This window comes from Bubalus kerabau, chromosome 10, assembly GCF_029407905.1.
Source record: "Bubalus kerabau isolate K-KA32 ecotype Philippines breed swamp buffalo chromosome 10, PCC_UOA_SB_1v2, whole genome shotgun sequence".
Taxonomy (NCBI): Eukaryota; Metazoa; Chordata; class Mammalia; order Artiodactyla; family Bovidae; genus Bubalus; species Bubalus kerabau.
In genome coordinates, this window is record NC_073633.1 from 9,416,750 (window position 1) to 9,437,551 (window position 20,802).

Here is a 20,802-nt window from a genome sequence, read left to right on the forward strand (position 1 = left end):
AGGGGATCTTCTCAACTCAGGGATCAAACCCGTATCTTTTGTGTCTCCTGTATTGGTAGGTGGATTCTTTACCACTGCGCCACCTCAGAAGCCCTTAAGTATGGTCGGAAATGTTAAAGCATCTGTTACAGTACAGCACATTCATATCTTAATTTTTTAAAGAAGTCTTTCCAGTTTAGGGCAGGAGAATAGAAATGCCTAGCTCTTTATAAGGCCATTGTTAAGTTTTGCCAAAAGTGAAACTAGTTGTGAAAGTAGAAGGCATAAAGAAGATAATTCCTGCTTCTTCTTCTTCTTCTTCTCTTTTTTTTTTTTTTTTTTTTTTTTTTACAAATAGTCTCTCTATTATCTTTAGGATAAATTTAGGAAGAACATGTTTAAGGGAAGATTCAGTTCAGTTCAGTTCAATTCAGTCACTCAGTCGTGTCCGACTCTTTGCGACCCCATGAATCGCAGCACGCCAGGCCTCCCTGTCCATCACCAACTCCCAGAGTTCACCCAAACTCATGTGCATCGAGTCGGTGATGCCATCCAGCCATCTCACCCTCTGTCGTCTCCTTCTCCTCCTGCCCCCAATCCCTCCCAGCATCAAGGTCTTTTCCAATGAGTCAACTCTTCTCATGAGGTGGCCAAAGTATTGGACGTTCAGCCTCAGCATCAGTCCTTCCAATGAACACTCAGGACTGATCTCTTTTAGGATGGACTAGTTGGATCTCCTTGCAGTCCAAGGGACTCTCAAGAGTCTTCTCCAACACCACAGTTCAAAAGCATAATTCTTCAGCACTGAGCCTTCTTCGCAGTCCAACTCTCACATCCATACATGACCACTGGAAAAACCATAGCCTTGACTAGATAGACTTTTGTTGGCAAAGTAATATCTCTGCTTTTTAATATGCTATCTAGGTTGGTCATAATTTTTTTCCCAAGGAATAAGCATCTTTTAATTTCATGGCTGCAATCACCATCCACAGTGATTTTGGAGCCCCCCAAAATAAAGTCTGACACTGTTTCCACTGTTTCCCCATCTATTTCCCATGAAGTGATGGGACCAGATGCCATGATCTTCGTTTTCTGAATGTTGAGCTTTAAGCCAACTTTTTCACGCTCCACTTTCACTTTCATCAAGAGGCTTTTGAGTTCCTCTTCACTTTCTGCCATAAGGGTGGTGTCATCTGCATATCTGAGGTTATTGATGTTTCTCCTGGCAATTTTGATTCCAGCTTGTGCTTCTTCTAGCCCAGCATTTCTCATGATGTACTCTGCATATAAGTTAAATAAGCAGGGGGACACAGATCTATTAAAAGACCTTACTGAATTTTGTACTTTGGTGCTAGTGACCTTGCTCTAGCTGTTTTAACCAAGTGAAAAAGGTTAATAAAGCTCTACAGTAAAACAATCTGACTAAAAATAAAGCTGCATACTTAATAGAAAGCCTGGCCCTTTGCTTATAACTGAATGTTTGATGAATGCAGAACTTTCATAAGAGTTGAGACTATATCAGTTCAACTTTAAAATAAAGAGGAAAAGAAGTTCAAAATGTACAGATCATCAGATGAGAGTATAAATTATATGGGAAAGTGTATATAAAATAGAAATTAGAGAGGCTGTGGGCATCCTAATGTTACATCTATCCTGAAGATATAAAAAATTAAAGTGTCTTCCAATTTTGCATTTTTAACTAGAGAAAAGTCATTTTCTGTGAATACTTTCTGTTTACCAAACAACCACTGATTTGGTTCTAAAAGAGTTAGATTATTTAAGTCCTGTAAGAATTTCATCTGAAATAGTTTAAGCAGCATACAGTATCAGTAATTATGATATGAAGTCAGCATAACGTTCGCATCTTCTAAAACTGGTTTGGAATTTGCTTAGTGCAGTTTTACCCAATTATGTTAGTGACCTTGAGAATTAAAAAAAAAAAACAAAACCAGTCGCAGCAGTGTCCTGTGAAAGAAGTTTCTGTAAGCTGAAGTTAATTTAAAATTACTTAAGATTGTCACTTATTTTGGGCTCCAGTTACAATTTTAGGACCTGGCAAAATTCAGTTAAAATTTCTATTTGCTTTATTCAGAGTATGAAGGAGTAAATTTCCCCCCTAATTTGTTTATGGAGACCTACATTTCATAAAGGACTTAAACAAAAGCATCTTGGGTCAAGGATTTGCATAAAATGTTCGTTTCTCTCAATGCAGTTAAATGGATGCTCTTTCAGAAGATGTTCTTGCTTGCAAAGATGATCATAAAGTCATGCCTATTCCCATATGGAAGAAAGTTTGTTATATGAAAAAGCTCAAAGGTTTAGGACCCCCTGAGGCAGTTTTTTTGAGGAAGCTTCAAACAGCCCAAGAGAGAAAGGACTCTTGAGAATGAGAGTGATGCAGAGGCTTCTTGGAGCAAAAAGATAAGCCAGAGTTCAAAGGGGAAGACTTGAGTTAGGTAAGGCTTCCCTGGTGGCTCAGCTGGTAAAGAATCCACCTGCATGCCGGAGACCTGGGTTTGTACCTGGGTTGGGAAGATCCCCTGGAGAAGGGAAGGGCTACCCACTCCAGTATGCTGGCCTGGAGAATTCCATGGGGTCGCAAAGAGTTGGACACAACTGAGGGACTTTCACTCACTCACTGAGTTAGGTAAGTGGTGGTGGGGCGGGGGGGGGAGTTGGTAACAGGAGTGGGTATCTCAGTAGCTTTGGCCCAAGGGAAGGAATATGGGGAGGTGAGCCTAGATAGGTCACCAGAGTCCATTTTGATGGACCTTCACTGATATGTCAGGGATGTGGGATGTTATCCGCAGAGGGGAGTCACTGAAGTCTTCATAGGAATCAGATAAAGACGTTTCCAATTTAAGAATATCAGCATGACCACAATGTTCTGGGTAAATTTAGTGTAGGAAGAAATTGCGGGCAGTTGTTTTAGGATTAGATGGCAAAACTGAGTGAAGGGCGCTCTCTCTCCCGCGTGCGTGCGCTCTTTCTCTTTATCTCTCACTCTCCCTCTCTCTCCTGCTACCTTCTAAATAAAATAGAGCTGTAACACTGATTTGCTTAAGAGCCGTAACATGGTTTGTCCAAGACCTGAGAGCTGTGACGCGCCGAGGGCTTTAATGTCTGTCACTCCAAATCTTTGTTGTGACGAGACAAAGAACCGAGGAACACTCACGTGACATCCATGGTGCCGTGCTGCTGCTGCTGCTGCTGCTAAGTCGCTTCAGTCGTGTCTGACTCTGTGCGACCCCATAGACGGTAGCCCACCAGGCTCCCCCGTCCCTGGGATTCTCCAGGCAAGAACACTGGAGTGGGTTGCCATTTCCTTCTCCAATGCATGAAAGTGGAAGTGAAGTCGCTCAGCCGTGTCCGACTCTTAGCGACCCCATGGACTGCAGCCCACCAGGCTCCTCCATCCATGGGATTTTCCAGGCAAGAGTACTGGAGTGGGGTGCCATTGCCTTCTCCGATGGTGCCGTGACTCGGGTTTAACCTGGCTGAAACAACCTCCGCATGGAAGAGGCCAAGCACAGCAGGAGCCCAACTCAGCGAAGCTCCCGCACTAGAAGTGGAAGGCGGCGAAACCCAGCGCAGGGGAAGGCCCATCATGCTGAACACCGGGACAGCGAAAAACGAACTCAGCAGAAAGCTCATGCGGCCCAGTCTCAGATTCCAGAAGACCTCTGGTTAAGGTAAGAGGTTCTCGCTCCTATGGCTGGAGGGGACTTTACAATCTCTCGTTTCTTGTTTCCTCGAACCTCCGGCAAACAGGAGGGCGGCAGGGGGCACAATTGAGGGACTCTGTGGAGTGGCTACTCCTCAGCATGTCCCAAAGGCGCTGTCTGCTGAGCCCCAGTAGCTGTTACCCAAGCTGGTGGGGGTTCTTCTGTCCTTTGTCTTCTCTGTGCCAAGAACCAGACCAATGAAACTGTGAGCACTGGTCAGCTATTTAGCAAATTTTCCGGTGGTCTATGAAGGGGATTCCTTGGACAGAGGAGCCTGATAGGTTATAGTCCATGGGGTCGCAAAGAGTTGGACATGAATGAGCGACTTCACTTCACTTTACATCACCTGTAATTGCCTAAGATAAGATTCACCTGGAGAGCACCTGGAGAGCTTTTAATTATTGCAGATTTTCATCTTCGAGTGGTCACCCCAGTAGGGCTGGCATCTGACAGGGAATTGATCATTTTAAAAATAGCTCCATGCGGTTTTATCTCCAGATGGCTGGGGAAATGCTGAATATTCATTGGAAGGATTGATGCTGAAGCTCCAATACTTTGGCTACCTGATGGGAAGACCTAACTCATTGGACTTGACCCTGATGCTGGGAGTGATTGAAGGCAAAAGGAGAAGGGGGTTGCAGAGGATGAGATGATTAGATAACATCACCAACTCAATGGACATGAATTTGAGCAAACTTCGGGAGATAGCAAAAGACGGGATCTTTTCTGGCTGTAGTGTATGTTGTCCCAAAGAGCTGGATGCAACTTAGCCACAGAATACCACCACCACCTAGAGGAGGCAGGTGCTGCTTGCTTCCCCTTTTGGTCCTGCTTACAAGTATGAATCCTGCTACTAATATGAACCCAGAAGTTCCTGGAAGAGGGTCCCTGCTCACTTCAGGTCTTAGTCAAAGTGCCTTCACATCTCTCCGAACGTCAACTTCCCTAAATGAAAAAGGTTTGAGAGTGTCACTTTACCGTGCTATCTCAATCTGTGCTCAGCCTGTCACAGGCCCAGGCATAGAATGCTGGTCTAGGGGCGCTTTTCTTCTGGGAACTGGCGGGTTCGGCACACAGAGCCCTGGCCCCAAGACCCTCAGTGCCCGCGATGATTCTGGGTCTTGCCGGATCGTGGACTACAACTCCCAGCATACTCCAGCCCCGCCCTCATCCTGCCAGGTCTCGCGTGAAGTGACGCCGCCTCGGGAGAGTTTATCAGGGAGGCTGCCGGCGGCTGGTATCCTGTTCTCCCTCCCAGGTTGGCGTCTGGGACCTTCTGTGTCGCCACAGGCACAGCGCCGCTCACACCATGGCTTGGATCCGGACTGCGCAACAACCTTTGGAGAGACGTGGGTCTTTGGAGCCTCTTTAGTCCCAGGCCGCAGGCAGCTCCGCGGAGGCGGCGGACGGAAAGGTAACTGGAGGAGCCGGGCCTGGCCCTCCTGGGGGCTCGGGCTCCGCTGTTTAGGAGGGGCCTGGCCCCCATCCCCCGCCAGGCCCGGGCCTGGGGCCTCGTGGTGCCCTCACTCAGGCTGGCTTACTCAGGCTCGGAGCTTGGCTGGACCGCACTGTGCGGCTTTCGCTCCGCCTTCTGGCGGCGGGGGCGGTGGGGGGGGGGGTCCTCCCACCGCGGGGTTCCTCAGCGATGACGCCCCCGCGGCCCCGGCCCCGGGCCTCGCCTCTACCAAGCCGGCCTAGTCCTGGACCACCCCTGCTTGCCTTCAGCTCCCCAGTCTCCTACTTGCCTTGCCCTGGGGAACCTTCATCTTGAGCCAGCCCCTGCCTGCCCCTAGTCTCCGTAACCTTTCTTAGCCTCGCCGGGTGGAAGAGGCGGTTGAGTCAGCCCAGGCCTTTCGCGTCCGGGTGGCGTTGTCTTGCATCTGGTAAAGAAGTCAGCGCTCTGCGGGGCGGGGGGAGGGCCGCGCCCCGGGAAGTGAAAGGGGAGGTGGCCTTGTCGGAACGCTCCCTGGGCTGCGAGGTTGACGGAACTTTGGCTTCTGCGATGCTCTTTACTTTGCAGTCTGAGCTTCATCAGGATGGGGAGGGGGGTGGGGGGGCAGTGTAGCAAGTTGAAAGCAAATAACGGCTCCCTCAGAGCTTTGTTTGACCTCCTCGGTGAAATGGGGTTGAAATCTGCCTTACAAGATGGGCCACTTATCTGTGACCTTGGACAAGTCACTTCTCCTTTTTGGTTTCTTCTAAAGTGTGAATAAACAATGGATTGCTGCTAGGGTTAAAACACAAGATGAGCGTTGTCTGAATGTCGGTCAGTACTAGCAACCAGGAATGAATTTATTGACTTGATCCCTAGCCCCTTGCCGTGGGTCAGGTTATTTTGACCCTGAGCCCTAATTTACTGAAAAGTGAAATGAGTATAGTATCTCTTTTTAGGTTGTTATGGCAAAAACATGAAACACAGGGAGATGTTTGGCAGACTCTGCAGGGCTGTGCCAACGCTGGTTGTTTGTTGTTCTCAGACCCTCTGGAATGGATGGACTCTTCCTGAGCAGCTTTGCTAATTTGCAGCAGCTGGACGATGTTCCTCATTAATACCTGTCTGTCGGCATAATCGTCACATCCTCTCTCTGGTAAGGGGACCTTTTCACTGTGCATAGTGTCTTTGTCATATCACGGTGTTAAAATCAGTGACGAGTACGCTGAGTCCTTTGACTTTATCCTTTTTTTTCTCCCTTGGCATGTTTGTCGCTCATTGGCTCTTTTACGTGTTAAAGCCATAAAACTCTGTGTGCCTGTTGAAAGAACAGCATTGGAGCTAGTCTTTGGTGTTTGCTGTAAGAAAATACCCTTTGTTATTTTTATTAGGTGGCGGGGAACTCAGCTCAAAGTCTGTGTAGGAAAAGCGCCTGGATCCCAGTCTTTCAATGGCTTCGAGACAACCAGAAGTGCCTGGTAAACTTAGTTCTTTTTGGTAAAGTTATGTTTTACCCTTTAAGGTTTTAAACTAGACAGAAACCACTTTTTCTGGACCAGATGTTAATAGTTACTCTCTGCCATTTAGACTTACTATTTAAATGATGCCAATCTATTATCTTATTAATATAATCCTATTAAATGATTAGTATTATCTTATTATCACATTAAATTGTATCTTATTATCTTATTAACACACCCAGGGTGTGAACCCAGCATCTAACTTGAAAGAGTACCCTTAAGGTGCGCTTAAGGGTATGACAAATTTGTCACTTTCTTAATGTATCAAATCAAAATTCAGAAAAGTTCTTGTACCAAAATGACTTAAACTCACCCCTTTTTTTGGTGAGGAGGAGGTAGGAGATTGGGAGGAATGAAAGTCAAAGCAAAAAAGACACCAGCCTGATTTCAAGGCAACTTGAACTTAGTTATGAGAATATTCAGTGCAACATTTAGTGAGTCCTGGGTTCTTTACAGGGTGGTAATTTCTGGGTTAGTGAAGTCATTGATCCTTCCTTGGACTGTTTTAGTGGGAGGGGTTAGTGATTTTAAAAATCTGAATCACTCAATGTTTAAAACAAATTTAAAAGTCTGTTGGTTATCATCCTGGCTGCTCTGGGCCTTCGTTGTGGTGCGGGCTGCTCTCTCCAGTTGCGGCACCTGCAGGCCTGCCTCGGTAGTTGCGGCCCGGGTTCTCTAGCTAAGGCCCTGTAATGTGTGGGATCTTAGTTCCTGGCTAGGGATTGAACCCGCGTCCCCTGCACTGGAAGGTGGGTTCTTAACCACTGGACCACCCGGGAAGTCCCTGAATCAATTTTTGATTCTCAGTATAGATGATAGTGCCTGTCTCTCAGGGTTACTGTGAAGATCAAACATAAAATAAATGCAAATTGTGAAGCAAAAGTTAATATTGAGTAGTTATGTTCTGCCCAGAAAAATTTTTGTTTTCTATTTATGGGAATATGTGTGAAAGTCGCTCAGTCGTGTCCGACTCTTTGCGACAGACTATGGAATTCTCCAGGCCAGAATACTGGAGTGGGTAGCCATTCCCTTCTCCAGGTCTCCCAGGTCCCAACCCAGGTCTCCCGCATTGCAGGCAGATTCTTTTCCAGCTGAGCCACTAGGGAATATATTTCCTCATAAATACTACCTGACTTTATTATTTTTAGGAAGGCTATTGGGATGTCTCTAAGATGTTTGTGAAATTGCTCCCAAATTAAGTGGAGGGATAGGAGTCTCCCTTGTGTCTTTCGATACGGATCCATCCTGAGTCTCAGACTTCCATCAGCTTGTGCTTCAGTTTGTCTTTCGTTGTGGTTGTGCTGATCGTAAACCCCCTGTGGGCGTCTGGGCCCCAGGGTTGCATGCACCAGGTTGCTGCTTGTGGGGTGGGTTGCATGGAGGGTGTGACTGCTGGCTGATTTCACCTAACACTTGCTAGTGGGCTGTTGTTTTTAACTGTTCTGTGCCTCAGTTTCCCAAGCTGGAAAAGGGGAAGAATATCTGCTTAATGAGGATTAGAAAAGATGAGGGATGTGTGCTTGACAAGGAAGGGTACTTGGTAATTGTTATTTGCTTATGTGTTTGTTTTGATTGAGATAATCCGCATACCATACAATTCAGCCATCTTAAAGTGAACAGGTCAGTAGCGATTTTTAGTGTAGAGACAAAGTTGTGCAACCATCACCACTAATTCCAGAATATCTTCCTCACCCCCAAAAGGAAGCCTTGTCCCTGTAGTAGTCAGGCCTTATTCCCGCTGCGGCTCCTCCCTCCACCCAGCTCCAGGCAACTACTAATCCTCTTTCTATGGATTTGTTGGTAATTGTTACAAAGGGTAACTGCTTGTCCCCTTCGGTTTACATAGAATGTTTTTGCTGGTTTGGGACTTAACTGCCACACTGGTTGATGTCTTGGAGAGAGTGGTTGTGTAATTATAGCAAAAGGAAAATGTCAGCCTGAAGGCAGGATCAGGCATTAGTCCTGGTTTGAAAGGATCTGCAAACAAAGTGAACTTTGCTCCCTGGTCTGGCAGAGCTGAGGCGCCCTTGAAGTGGGAGCCTGCGTCAGGGTGGGGCATTCCAGTGGGCAGGGTCAGCTGGCAGTGCTTTGAGAGAATGATTGTCAGTAGCTTCTGGATGGACGTTGCCTCTGCTCTTTTGAGTCATAGGGAACATTTGAAACTGTTTTGGACACTGCTGGACACCCAGCGTGTCGAGCATGTCATTGCTCTTGTTTTCTGAGGAGATGTAGGAAAGGCAGGATTTACTACCTCTGAGCTTTCATTTACTCATCTATAATAAAAAATGTTTTTTTGTGGGGGAGTGCAGGCCATGAGGGTTGTGGAATCTTAGTTCCCCGACCCTGGATTGAACCTGGGGCTTCAGCAGTGAAAGTGCCGAGTCCTAACCACTGGACTGCCAGGGGATTCCTAAGACTTCATATCCTCAGTTTCGCCTGAGTTGAGATGCTTGGGATTGCCATGGGGGCGGCTTCTGTGGCCTAAAGAATACAAGCTTTGAAATCAGGTGGGTTTGGGTTTTGATCCCTTACGGCACTTTGAAGTTATGTGACCTGGCTCAGGTAAATTGAATTGTTTGGTTTGCTAATCCATAAAGATGCATTAGGGCTGCTGTGTGGGTGAAGTAGAGAATCCAAAGCAGCAGGCCGAGAGGAAGGGCTTTGTTCTGTTTCCTTACCTTGCCTGGGTTAGCTCTTCCAGAACCAGCTGCTATTGCTTTGTCCCAGAAGAAGTGTTTCAGAGCCTTCCTGCCTACAGATGAATTAATTTAAAGCTACCAGTATGTTCAGCTGGTGAACCCATCCTGACCGGTGTCTCTGTTCTTAGCTCTTGAGCCTAGTGGGCCTCTAGGCAAGATGTCCCTGCCCATCGGGATGTACCGCCGGGCATTCAGCTATGATGATGCCCTCGAGGACCCTACGCCCATGACTCCTCCTCCATCGGACATGGGCAGCATCCCCTGGAAGCCAGTGATTCCAGAGCGCAAGTATCAGGACCTCGCCAAGGTATCTGACCCTGCCGAGTGCTGCTGGCAGGCCCCACCCCTTCCTTTTCCTTCCTCTGCTCCCAAAGCTGCTGGTGGCTCCCGGCACCCAGCGAATGGGGCACCCACTCACCTCTGTACATGTTGCTGTTCTCTGTGGGGTTGGTAGGCCTCTTTTCCTTTATCATTCAAAACTAGAATGGCCAAGTCTTCTCCCATTACCCGCCCTTGCCATTTCCACAGCATTAAGTCCAAGCTCCTTAGTCTTAGTCTGGCTTTGCATGATCCTGGTCCTCTGAACACCATGCCCCCCACATGCCGTGATCCAGCCTTGCCACTTACCTAGGATTTCTTGTACTTAATAGGGTATTTGATGCCTCTGAGTCTTTTTTTGTCACTGCTCCGATTGCCTGGAATAGTCCCAGTCCCCGTCCTGTTGTTCTGTTCCATCTGCCTGACAAATGGCATCTTTTGAGTCTTAGCTCGATCTCAGTCTCTTCTGTGATCTTCCTCTGTCCTCCCAGTAAACTGTCCCCCTGCTTTTCAGGTCTCCGGTGTCCTCTGGACCCTGTCAGCACCCCTGCTGTGTTAGGCACCCTCCGTTAGCATCCTGGGGGCAGGGCCGCGTCTGATCTGCACCCCTCTGCAGCATCTGGTGGAGGGCGTGGCAGATGTGCTGCGCCGCTCCTCGTGCGGTCCTGTGTCGGGCGCCGGTCCTGTGGCGACCCCGGGGAGCTGCCTCCCCGCCGGCCCTCCTGCCGCAGGCACACGCGCCGCTCCGCGCTCGCAGCCCTCTGTGCAGCTGGGCTCACGGTTCTTACATGCTGGCTGCAGGCGTGTCACTGGAGCCTCTGCTTCCTCACTGTCTCTCGCCTCTGACTTCCCACGACCACTGGCCGCACTGCCTGAGTCAGTTCAGGCATCGCCTCCTCGCCCGCACTGCGGTCGCGCTGCGCTGTGGTCGCGCGGCGGCTCGGGCCCTGAGGGCAGGTAAAGCCCCGTGTAAGCAGCCCTGGGGGCGAGCCCCGAACAGCCTGCGCCCCCGCCGCGAGCCTGGCCTCACCCCCGAGCCAGCGTCTCGGGTGAGAGATGACAATACTTTTGTCACGGAGCTGCTGTGGGGATTAAAGAAGAGACAGCGGGGAGGCTCGGCCCGTCTTCCGTGTGGAGCCGATGCTGTGACTGCGGCCCCCAGCCCACCTCTCTCAGTGGAGCCGTATCTGAGCCCTGCTTTCTGATGGGGGCGCCCCGCTCACCCGCGCCCGCCCCGTCAGGCTCTCAGAATGGAGCGCCTCTCGCTGTCGCCATGAAGGAGTCCCCTGCAGCTCCAGGGCACGTTCCCCACATCAGCCATCCACCAAAATCTGACCCAGTCAGCTGTTGAGGTGGAAGCGCTCTGTGTAAAAAGTGCTGGCAGTACCAGGAGAGAAGGGCCCTGGCAGCCTGCCTGAGGCGCCGAAGCAGCAGGCTCCCGGGACTGGAGCAGGAAATAAGGGCGGCTCCTGATGGGGCTTGGGGCTTGGACGGCGGCCCAACACCCTCGGCATCTGTGAAGGCTCCCGCTTGCTTCACGAGGCAAAGAACGTGCGTCCAGTCTTCGGCTGTGCCCCAGCTGGGACAGCTGACGTTTGGAACAGCCGCTGTCCACGGGGAGCCCAGCCCGGCTCTGCGTGCATGCTTCCGCTGGTCCTAACTCTCTACGCCCTAGGCATCCGCGTCCCCACCCGCAGCTGTCCTCCCAAGTGAGGAAGCAGAGGTTTATTTAGGTTTTGCTCGAGTTAGTTAGATCGTAGCTGAGAAGTTTAAATCCTGTTTTGTAACAGGGATACAACATTTCAGTACTCCCTTCTTCTCCCCTCCTTTCTGACCACCTTTCCTCTCAGCTCCTTTGGAGAAGCAGAGAATAAAGAGGAAGCCCACTTCTCTGCTTCCAGTCAGAGCCGAGCACCGTGTCAGGTGCTGAGCTGAGGGAAGGCAGCATGCTCCAGCTCGCTCGCGTGAAAGATGAGGCGCTATGGAGACCTTCTGGTCTGTTTTAAAAGACCATTATTGGACCTTTAGAGCCATGGTCCAGAAAGTGTGGTCTCGGAACCTGCAGCATCAGCATCACTTGGGGGTTTGTTGGAAATAACGTTCTTGAACCCTGACTCACACCTCCTGAATCCCCTCTGGGTGGGGCCCAGCAGTCTGTTCAACAAGCCCTCCGGTGGATGCTGGCAGTCGGCAGAGTTCCAGAACTACTTAGTAGATGCAGTGGTTAATCACGCAAAAGCAGGGACGGTGCTCGGGACACAGTTAACGCTTAGTAATAGGCGTCTGCATCCTTAGGGCCGTGGTAATACAGTGTATTGGACACAGTCTGGGACGACAGTAAAGCCCAGAGCTTCAGATTCTGGCTCTCCCACTTCTATAAGTATATAAATACAGGCTCTTTGTATCAAGTCATACGCGCTGTCGCTGTGCATCTAGCCAGGTGGGGATGACAGCCCCCTTCACCTGTTTCCTCATGGATCTGATGGCTCCCGAAGTGGGGCTGAGGCTGTGACTCCCGTGTCCGCTCACGTACCCCCTCCCCTCTTGAGCAGGTGGAGGAGGGAGAGCCCAGCGTCTCCTCGCGTGCCCCGGCCCCGCCGCCGGCCACTGACAGTGCAGAGAAGGCCCCTGTGGTGAAGGCCAAAGCGACCCATGTCATCATGAGCTCTTTGATCACAAGTAAGCGTCTGCGCCCTCGGAATAGAGTCAGGTGGGGCGGGGGAGAGCTGAGTCCCCGCAGCCAGCTGCCAAGGGCTCTGCACGCCCGCCTGCCTCAGCCTGTCCTCAGCGAGCCCCGCCGAGGCCAGCCTGGCTGCCCAGGCGGCACCAGTGCTGAAGCTCCATTGAGGCGGGAGGTTGACCCAGTGCTCAGCATCGTGGTCCATTCGGGGCTACGGCCTTGCTTTCCCCTGCCCATCAGCGTGGCCCGGGGCAAGTTGTCTTAACTGTGGCAGCTGTTTCCCCTCCATGAGGTGGGGGATCTGGCCGGCAGTAGGTGGCAGGGTTAGATAGCACAGCGCTCAGGGGCCAGGGGCTGCTGCCGCTGCCGTCTCAGGCTCTGCTAGAGGAGGAGGCCCACGGAGGCATCGCCCACCTGCCCCGCACTCACTTTTTAAATTAAATGGCTCAGAGTTGTTCCTTTTCCTGGGCCTTGAGGCACCAGTCTTTAGTCTTGAGAATATGGGATTTATGGTCCTGATAAAACTAGAAACAAGATAGCCTGAATTAAAAAAATCCTAACAAGTTATCTGAACTCAGTGGTTCTGGAGGGTCCCTCTAGTTGCTGTGGGAAGTTAACAGTCACTAGATACAGAGTCCTGCTTGTCAGCAGCAGCCTCTGCCAGGGGCAGGGCATGTTGGAAGTCAGAAGCCCTTGTTTATGTGCTCTGGGAGGACGTCAGTTAGTCTTGGGCAATTCCTGAAGAACTCACCTAGGAACCAAAAGTTCAAACTCTTACCTGGACTTTTTTCTTATTCACACAGAAATGCACTGTTTGAATCAGCAGCTGCTACTTGTATTTTGCGACCTTGAGAATGTGTCCTGGCAGTGTTAAGAAGCTTAGTCATTGTTCTTTCTGTGCAGTAGAAATTCTTTATTGAAAATACAGGTTACCAACAGCATAAAACATAGAACCCCAGTATATATTATTATCACTCAGATACTTATTTGGCTTAGTTATGTTCACCTGTAAGCATATTTTTATATAATTGCAGGTATAATAAACCATTTTATTGTTTTAGTTAATACTGCCATGAACTTTTGATGTTGCTATAATCTTAAATTTTTTTTTTAAAGCCGCATTTAAATTAGTGTATTGTATTCACTAAGAAGTCCTTTCCTGCTTTTAAAATTTTAAGGTGACTACCTGGCAAGACTGGAAAACATCTTCATACATTTAGTGTGTGTGTGTGTTTTCCCTTGCTTCTGTTTCTGATGGAAATAAACTAGCCCCTTCGAAGGGGAAGAACTCAGTCATGAAGGGCCTGTGGCGTCTGCACTTTGGTCCATAGCCGCCACATTCTCACCCATGAGGGGTGTATTATGTAGAGTGTACAGATTAAGCAGGAGTTCCGCTGTCGTCCAAGGCATCGCTGACACTGATGATGAGATATTCAGATGCTGCGCCAGGCCCCGTGTGGGCAGCTGCGCGCACCGTTGGAAGCACTGAGTCAGTAGACCTTGGCCAGTTCAAGGCACATTATTCTCTCTGGTTCGGATCTTACTGCTACCCTGGTGCCATCTGGCCTAAACGTGGCCTGGTTTCTTTTTGGGCAAAGGTCTTAGAGAGGGGGGTGAGTCTCTCTGAGAAAGCTTTGTATTGAAGAGCTTGCACTGTTTCTGAATGTCAGCTGCCTTCTCTGTGTTGCATTTCTAAATATTACTACAGACAATGTCCTGGGGTACAAATGAGGACAGTAAGGAGTGTTTCCCTGGAGGCTGTCCGGCTGTCTCTCTAGCTTGTGTCAGGGAGGCTTCCTTCTGCTCAGAGGGGCTTTGTGGGAGATTCAGAATTGCTGCTACGCCGCCTGTCTGGGGGATGCCCTCTCAGACGGCCGGTGTGAGCTCTTGCTCCCGGGGAGAATGGTAGCTATCTGTTCATCTCCCCCAGGTTGCGATGGGAGGGGGGATGGCCATGACTATCATCTCCTTTGTCCCCAGAACAGAACCAGGAGAGCATTCAGCGTTTTGAGCAACAGGCAGGGCTGCGAGATGCTGGCTACACCCCCCACAAGGGCCTTACCACTGAGGAGACCAAATATCTTCGAGTGGCAGAAGCACTCCACGTAAGCTTGTTCTTAGGAACTGAACACACAAACCTCGTCATTTACAGCCTGAGCGTGGCTGTGGTTCAGGAGCTCCCAGCTCAGCTAGTTGGGGGTTGAGGAGAGTGGTGGGAAGAGACTTGCATGAGGAATTTAGAGCTTGTTTAGTCCCCCTCCAGAGTGGTAGCACTTCAGCTGAAAGGTCCGGGGCTCTCAACTTCATTGTTTCTGCTTATCTGCCTATAAAGCTTGGGTTGGAGGGTCAAATGAGATTCTGGGCTGATCCGTGTGAGTGTGATGAACAACAGAGCCAACGCGGGTCACTCTGTGTACTAGTGAGTGACCGAGGGTGAGAAAGGAGAGTTGGGAACCTCAACAGAGGTAATGCTGGATGGGAAGGAGTGCCAGGTTCTAATTTAATTTTTAAAAAATTAAAATAGTGTAGAATTGGGATGTTTTTGCTCTTTCATTTTTAAAATTGGAACGGATAAAGAATTTTCAGTAAGGCTTTTGTTGTTTAGTCACTAAGTCATGTCTGACTCTTTGCAACCCCATGGACTGTAGCCCACCAGGCTCCTCTGTCCATGGGATTTCCCAGGAAAGAGTACTGGAGTGGGTTATCATTTTCAGTTTCTCCAGAGCATCTTTCCGAGCCAGGGATTGAACCCACATCTCCTGCACTGGCGGGCAGATTGTCATTGAGCTACCTGGGAAGCCCCTTTAGTAAGGTTAATAATGACCAAATAACTGTATCAATAAAATAGTTTTAAGTGATTTTCCTTTCAGGGACTATCACTTTATAATTAATGCTGTTTTTAAGATTTATCAAGCACTCATATTCACTTCATCTTATTAATCCTCTGACATAGACACTATTATCTGTGTATTGTAAATGAAGAAACAGGGGTTTAGGGTTATGTATTTAAACATCCACAGTGTCTGAATTCAAATCTCTGGATCCCCTAGTCCCTGTGGATTCTTTCTCATATTTCAAAATCTTCTGAGAATCTGGCTCCTGAAGGGGCTTACTTGGAGGCATGATATACAGTATATAGACGGAGGAATAATGTAAGAGTTAGTGGCCTGTGGCAGAGATACAAGACACTGTAGACGATGGTTGCATTTTGTAATGAGTGTCCCAGATGATTTTTGCACACTACACATAAAACTATGCTGTGGGGGAGTCAGGGCTGGCTTGGTGTCCAGCTGAAGCTCTCAGGCAAGACAGATGCTTCTGGAGAGGAGCACTGTCAGCCTTTGACACTGAGAACTTTCCAGGGTGTCATTCTGAATTCAGTTGCCCAGTTCACTCCATGTAACCATGGAACTGCATCTGGCACATCTTCTGCATCCTGGCCATAGGAGTAGAACATGAGGATGGCTGAGATGCCAGCTCACACAGCTTCCCGTGCTGAGGATGGAGAGGATTCACACGTGGGCACTTAAGCGTAGCCTGGGCATTGGCATCCTAGCCACGGGGCATGGATACGTGTGGAAGCCTTGGCCCAGGAGCAGTGAGACAAGCAGGCTTGTCTCCCCAGGGAAACTGCTGGTCTGTGGTTAGGCATCTGTTTACTGCACCCAGAGCACCGGGTGGCTGGGTACGGGCGGGCGAGGTTCACAGAGGGAGCGTTGAGCTGGAGAGAGTGGCGCGCCGAGGCAGGAGGGTGCTGAGGAGGGCCCACTGCGGGGCTTCTGGCTCCTCCACTTACTGGCTATAAATGTGCGGACGTCAGAAGCTCTGGTGTGAAGTTAGTACAGAGGTGTTTGAGATGTATTTGATGAAAATGTGTTTTTAAAAGACGGCCTTTTACCTAGCATGGCAGAGCCTGAAGAATATCTGGCCTGTAATCCAGATAATGCACCTGTTAACATTTCCTTTTCCTGAAGTTAGTGTGAAGCAGGTTGTTTACACCCTAACTTAGCTGTTTTGTATCTGCTCTGACTTTTACAAAGTCTCTCTTCTTAACCCATATGAGCAGAAACTAAAGCTCCAGAGTGGAGAGACAGCAAGAGAGGAGAGGCAGCCGGCGTCCACACAGTCCACCCCGAGCAGCAGCCCCCAGGCCTCCCCTAAGCAGAAGAGCAGGTGAGCGCCTCAGCGGGCCCAGCAGCCAGGGGCTCAGCCCAAGGCTTCTGAGTCAGGGGCAGGAGCTGGCGGTCCCTGGCCTCAGCAGGGAACACTTCTAGAGCTGGAGCAAAAGGATGTGTTACCTGGCATTTTATCCTTTCTCTTCCAGAGGCTGGTTCACTTCTGGTTCTGCCACAGCCTTACCTGGCCCCAGCCTTAGCACCATGGATTCTGGAAGTGGGGATAAAGACAGAAGCTCTGCTGATAAATGGAGCCTCTTTGGACCAAGATCCCTCCAGAAGGCTGAGTCAGGTAAGGCACCCTCTTCACTAAAGAAAGCAGCGTGGCGGGCATTTGACCGTGTATGCTGGTAACTGCCGACAGATCTTGAAATCATCTGCTCTTTGGTTTACTTCTGCAGGAGGCTTTGCCATCCAAGCCTACAAAGGAGCCCAGAAACCTTCTCCAATGGAAGTGATGCGCGCACAAGCCACCCGAAGGGCGGAGGAGCCAGCAACGTTCAAGCCGCCCAAGATGGATATCCCAGTGATGGAAGGGACGAAACAGCTGCCGCGGGCCCACAGCCTCAAACCCCGGGACTTGAATGTTCTCACACCCACTGGCTTCTAGAGCTTTCTGTCCCAGGGACTCTGCATCAAGGGTATTGAGCCCAGCTCCCTTTACCTTGGCTCTGACATAGGAAAAGTTTTGTCTTTGTGAAAATCAAACTGAGGCTAGATGGAGACATAATTGGTTTTTGCGGAACATTAGTGCAAAGCTTGTCCTTGTGTGGAAAAGCCATTTTGTATTGCTTTAACGTTAGACTAAACTTGAGCAGTGGTATATGGGGACCTCCCCAGAACTTGGACCACTGCTTACTAGGTGACTGTCTGCGTTGTTCCAAAACCAAGGCTTCAGGATTCCTTCACCATGTCCAGGCGCGCACGGGGACCATGGCGTGGGGATGTCCGCGGACTAGTGCAGGCGACTTCGGCCCTCACGGCTGTGCTGGCGCCGGTCTGGTCAGTTAGGGAACCCAAGCCTGCTTGAGATCTGGGTACAGCTAAGAGCCAGCCCCGGCAGGGACCCCCCGTTTGTGCTGGCACCGGCGTCTCCTCGCGTCCTGGGGGACCTTGTGGGCCCCTGTGTCCCGCAGCCAGCCCTTGCTGTGCTACCTCTGGGGCCTGTGCTGTGGGAGGGGTGCTTCTCTTCTGCGTGTCACAGAACAAACACTAGTCTTAACACAGCCATTGTTGCACTTTAAAGCGACATTAATTTAGCTTCCATTTGGTTGAAAACTTCCTAAAGGAGAAAATTCAGTCTACTGGCTTGCTATAGATAAATGGATGTTAAACTTTTTAAAAAGTTCAACTGCAGTTCGAATATAGTCTGGAGGTTCATGTGAAACTAGTGTCACTCTATTTTGGTTTTCTTGTTCAGGCTAGGGCTTGAAAATGTTTTTCCTGGGAGGCACAAGAACTAAAAAATTTCCGTATGCAATCATTTTCCCCTCAAATGAGCCTCCTACCTTTGTAAACGTACCTTGCTGAGGAGAGGAGCCGGGAGGCCACTCTCATTTCTCTCCACTGTGCACGCCACTGTCTTGAATGCTGTCTCCCGTCCCTGCTGTCTTTTGCTTTGGACGGTACTGTGTCTACACAAGGAGTCGAGCTGACCTTCCCCCAGAGACACCCTGGAGTCTCAAATGATCAGAATTAATTTATTTGTGTCTTCTGTTATGCTTGTATCTTTTACTTGTTTTGACAATAAAAATCCTTACTACTTTCTCAAATGTAGATGGAGGTTTTTTCATTGTTATTCCATTCTGCCTGCTCAGTCATGAAGCCTGAGCACAATAAACTTGGTATTTTGAAACACCATTGCCTTTTTATTGTATCCTTTTAACATCAATTCTTTTGCAGCACACTCAACACTTTTGTTTCTATCCCCCTTCATTACATTAGGTCTTAACAGACAGGCCACAAATAGGCAGTATCACAGGTCCAGTATAGGATGCTTGTTTTCCATTAGGGAGACAAACATCTTTCTCTTTTGAAACAGGTTCTCAGTACCTTGAATGATGTAACATTGACGTCTCGAATTTGTTCAGCACATGGATTCTTTTTTTCACATCTTGAATGGAAATGTTAGACATATAGTGCATACAGTATTACCTGTTTCAAAAAAGTATACATAAATAATTTATTAAAAAATATATACACCGTGTATATTTAACTCATATCTGAGAAGAGGCTAGGACAGGGTTGTTAAAAAGATGTTTACTAAAGAGTTAGAAAGTTATCATAGCCTACAGATAAATAAGGTAGGTTTGGTCCTGTTAGATTTTAAACTACTTTCTATACTTCTGGGACTTCCAAGCAGTTGGAGGTGGACTTCAGGAGGTATTCTCGGTGTTCAGTGCCTCGGACGACCTTGGGCTGCTCTGGGCCTACGGAGAGGCCTCCGAGTCGGGGTTCAGGTCTGCGGCAAAGAAGAGCAGGAGCCTGAGGAGGTGCACCTTGTCCTGCAGCTGCGGGACGAGCGGCTCCCCCAGCATGCGGACCAGGCGGCTGCGGAAGGCCTCGATCTGCTTCTCCACGTCCACCACAGAGATGTCATCTCCCTGCTGGGGCTTGGGCTTGATTCTTTTGATTATTAAGTCTTTCCGGTCAATCACTGAGCTCCGCAAGTGCTCTGCAAGAGGGAAAAAGTCAGCGGCACTGTTCTGTACGACTTTCTATTCTATGACTGGGGAAGATGGAATTTTGGTAGGTAGGGTCTAGGCAAAGATTTGTTTATGAGTGACTAGGCTACAAGTCAAAGGCCCATTTCTGAAAGGTCCTTTGTTCTGGTTCTCTCTGGACCTCAGGTTTTAGTATTAAAAAAAAAAAGCCTTGGTTTTAGTTCTTTTTCCTTTGTTGATTTAGACAACAAACCTATATTAAATAATGAAACTATTTCAAATGGATATAATTGGAGAACTATTCTTTGAAAAATATTGCAAAGAAATATTAAGTTTTACGTGGTAAGTTTGTCATGATTTTGGTTTATTGTAATTCTATTTAAAAGAATCCATTTTGTATGTATGGCAGGATAGACCAAATGAATAAATACATTCGTGTTGTTGAGAATAAAGCAAGGGTTCTCACTGTGGGAGAAAAGACTGAGTTAAGGAACAGGAAGAGGAAGAATTCTGTGGAAGTGGAAACAGGTATCAGTATGGACTTTTTTTTTAATTACATAATTTACTAGCTCTTGTCAGAAAGGGCCTAGAAGCAATAATAACTGATGGCTGTCCCAGTAGCAGTCAGCATGCTCAGCACCTAGATCTTGGTTTCAAAATACTATTTCCCACTCCCCACTAAGAGATGCCAGAACTCTTGGCAAAAAGGCTGATTTTAGGATCATGGCAAGGAAGTTACAAGGTGAACCTGGGACTTTTTTTCATAAGAAAGTAAGGGAATGCTTAGAAACTAATGGAGACATGTTAGAGAGTTCCTGTTGGCCACATTTTGAACAATATGATGGTAAATAATGGCAAAAAACAAAAAAAACGGGACTGTTAACACTGAATTTTAAAATGTCCCAAATCCATAGTAAATAAGAATGAGTGCAGGGAGAAGGGAAAGGTCATTTTTACCAGAAGGCCAGTTAAGAAATGTAGAAGGGATACATAACTAGAAAGGGACCATTTTTTCAATCTACTAAATCAATTCAGTAGTTTACCAAATGAAAGGCTAAACAGGATATTGAGTCTCAAAGTTTTACCCTCTGGGAAGAAAATACAGGAGAAATCTCATAGATACTCCTTGACCATATGGTCCAACTTAACATCAATGAGACCAAACTGATGTTCCTGCCTCTTGATGTAACGCACTGGAAAGGGGTGGACACCGTCATCTCTTCTGTGTTCTTGCTGCTCATGAGAGAATAGCTAGGCAACCCCAATTGTGCGGTGTTCTATGAAATAACTGACCTGGACTCTTCAAAAATGTCCCATTATGAGAGACAAGCAAAGGCTGGCAGCTGTGCTAGATGACAGGAGGCCGAGGAGCAAGCCCACCGAGTACAGTGTGTGATGTCTGACTGAGTCCTGACCCAAAGCAAAACCAAACACCAGTCAAGGTATTACTGGCACATACTACGAAACATTGTATCGAGGATAAAATCAGTGGGATAATGAATAATGGTATGTAGGAGAATATTCTTAAGCTGAAGTATTTAACCATGAAGGATTATGATAGCGCAACTTACTCTTAACTGGTTCAGCAAAAATAGTATGTGGATAGATCAA

The 20,802-nt window shown here is 48.4% G+C and overlaps 2 protein-coding genes across 9 annotated transcripts in view; one reads left to right on the forward strand and one right to left on the reverse strand.

The window, feature by feature from the left end:
• Positions 1–4,905: 4,905 nt before the first annotated feature.
• On the forward strand, positions 4,906–18,300 carry KIAA1191 (KIAA1191 ortholog). Of its 7 annotated transcripts, none has more exons than XM_055536562.1 (9): positions 4,906–5,118; positions 6,096–6,292; positions 6,528–6,614; positions 9,484–9,662; positions 12,223–12,352; positions 14,334–14,458; positions 16,420–16,526; positions 16,678–16,820; positions 16,930–18,300. In XM_055536562.1, the coding sequence occupies exons 3-9, from the start codon at positions 6,587–6,589 to the stop codon at positions 17,136–17,138; spliced, it is 921 nt and encodes a 306-aa protein (XP_055392537.1). In that variant the 5' UTR covers positions 4,906–5,118; positions 6,096–6,292; positions 6,528–6,586; the 3' UTR covers positions 17,139–18,300. The 7 variants fall into 7 exon arrangements, with proteins under 7 accessions (XP_055392537.1, XP_055392540.1, XP_055392536.1 ...); XM_055536565.1 differs by having other exon boundaries at positions 6,182–6,292; positions 6,528–6,633; XM_055536561.1 differs by having other exon boundaries at positions 6,182–6,292.
• A 75-nt stretch (positions 18,301–18,375) lies between these two features.
• Positions 18,376–20,802, reverse strand: part of SIMC1 (SUMO interacting motifs containing 1) — a 75,577-nt gene continuing 73,150 nt past the window's right edge. Inside the window, exon 10 of one of the 2 annotated variants that reach the window (XM_055536559.1) lies at positions 18,376–18,989. In XM_055536559.1, the coding sequence (XP_055392534.1) occupies positions 18,958–18,989 (32 nt within the window). In that variant the 3' untranslated portion in view covers positions 18,376–18,957. Of the gene's footprint in view, positions 19,203–20,802 lie in introns of both variants that reach the window. The other variant, XM_055536558.1, reaches the window with a different exon arrangement.

Excerpts from the sequence above, each read along its gene's own strand:
- KIAA1191 (XM_055536562.1), top strand. The coding sequence starts at position 6,587 with ATGGCTTCGAGACAACCAGAAGTGCCTG. Across the intron at positions 12,353-14,333 it reads CATGAGCTCTTTGATCACAA|AACAGAACCAGGAGAGCATT; the intron begins GTAAGCGTCTGC and ends CTTTGTCCCCAG. Across the intron at positions 16,527-16,677 it reads TCCCCTAAGCAGAAGAGCAG|AGGCTGGTTCACTTCTGGTT; the intron begins GTGAGCGCCTCA and ends TTTCTCTTCCAG.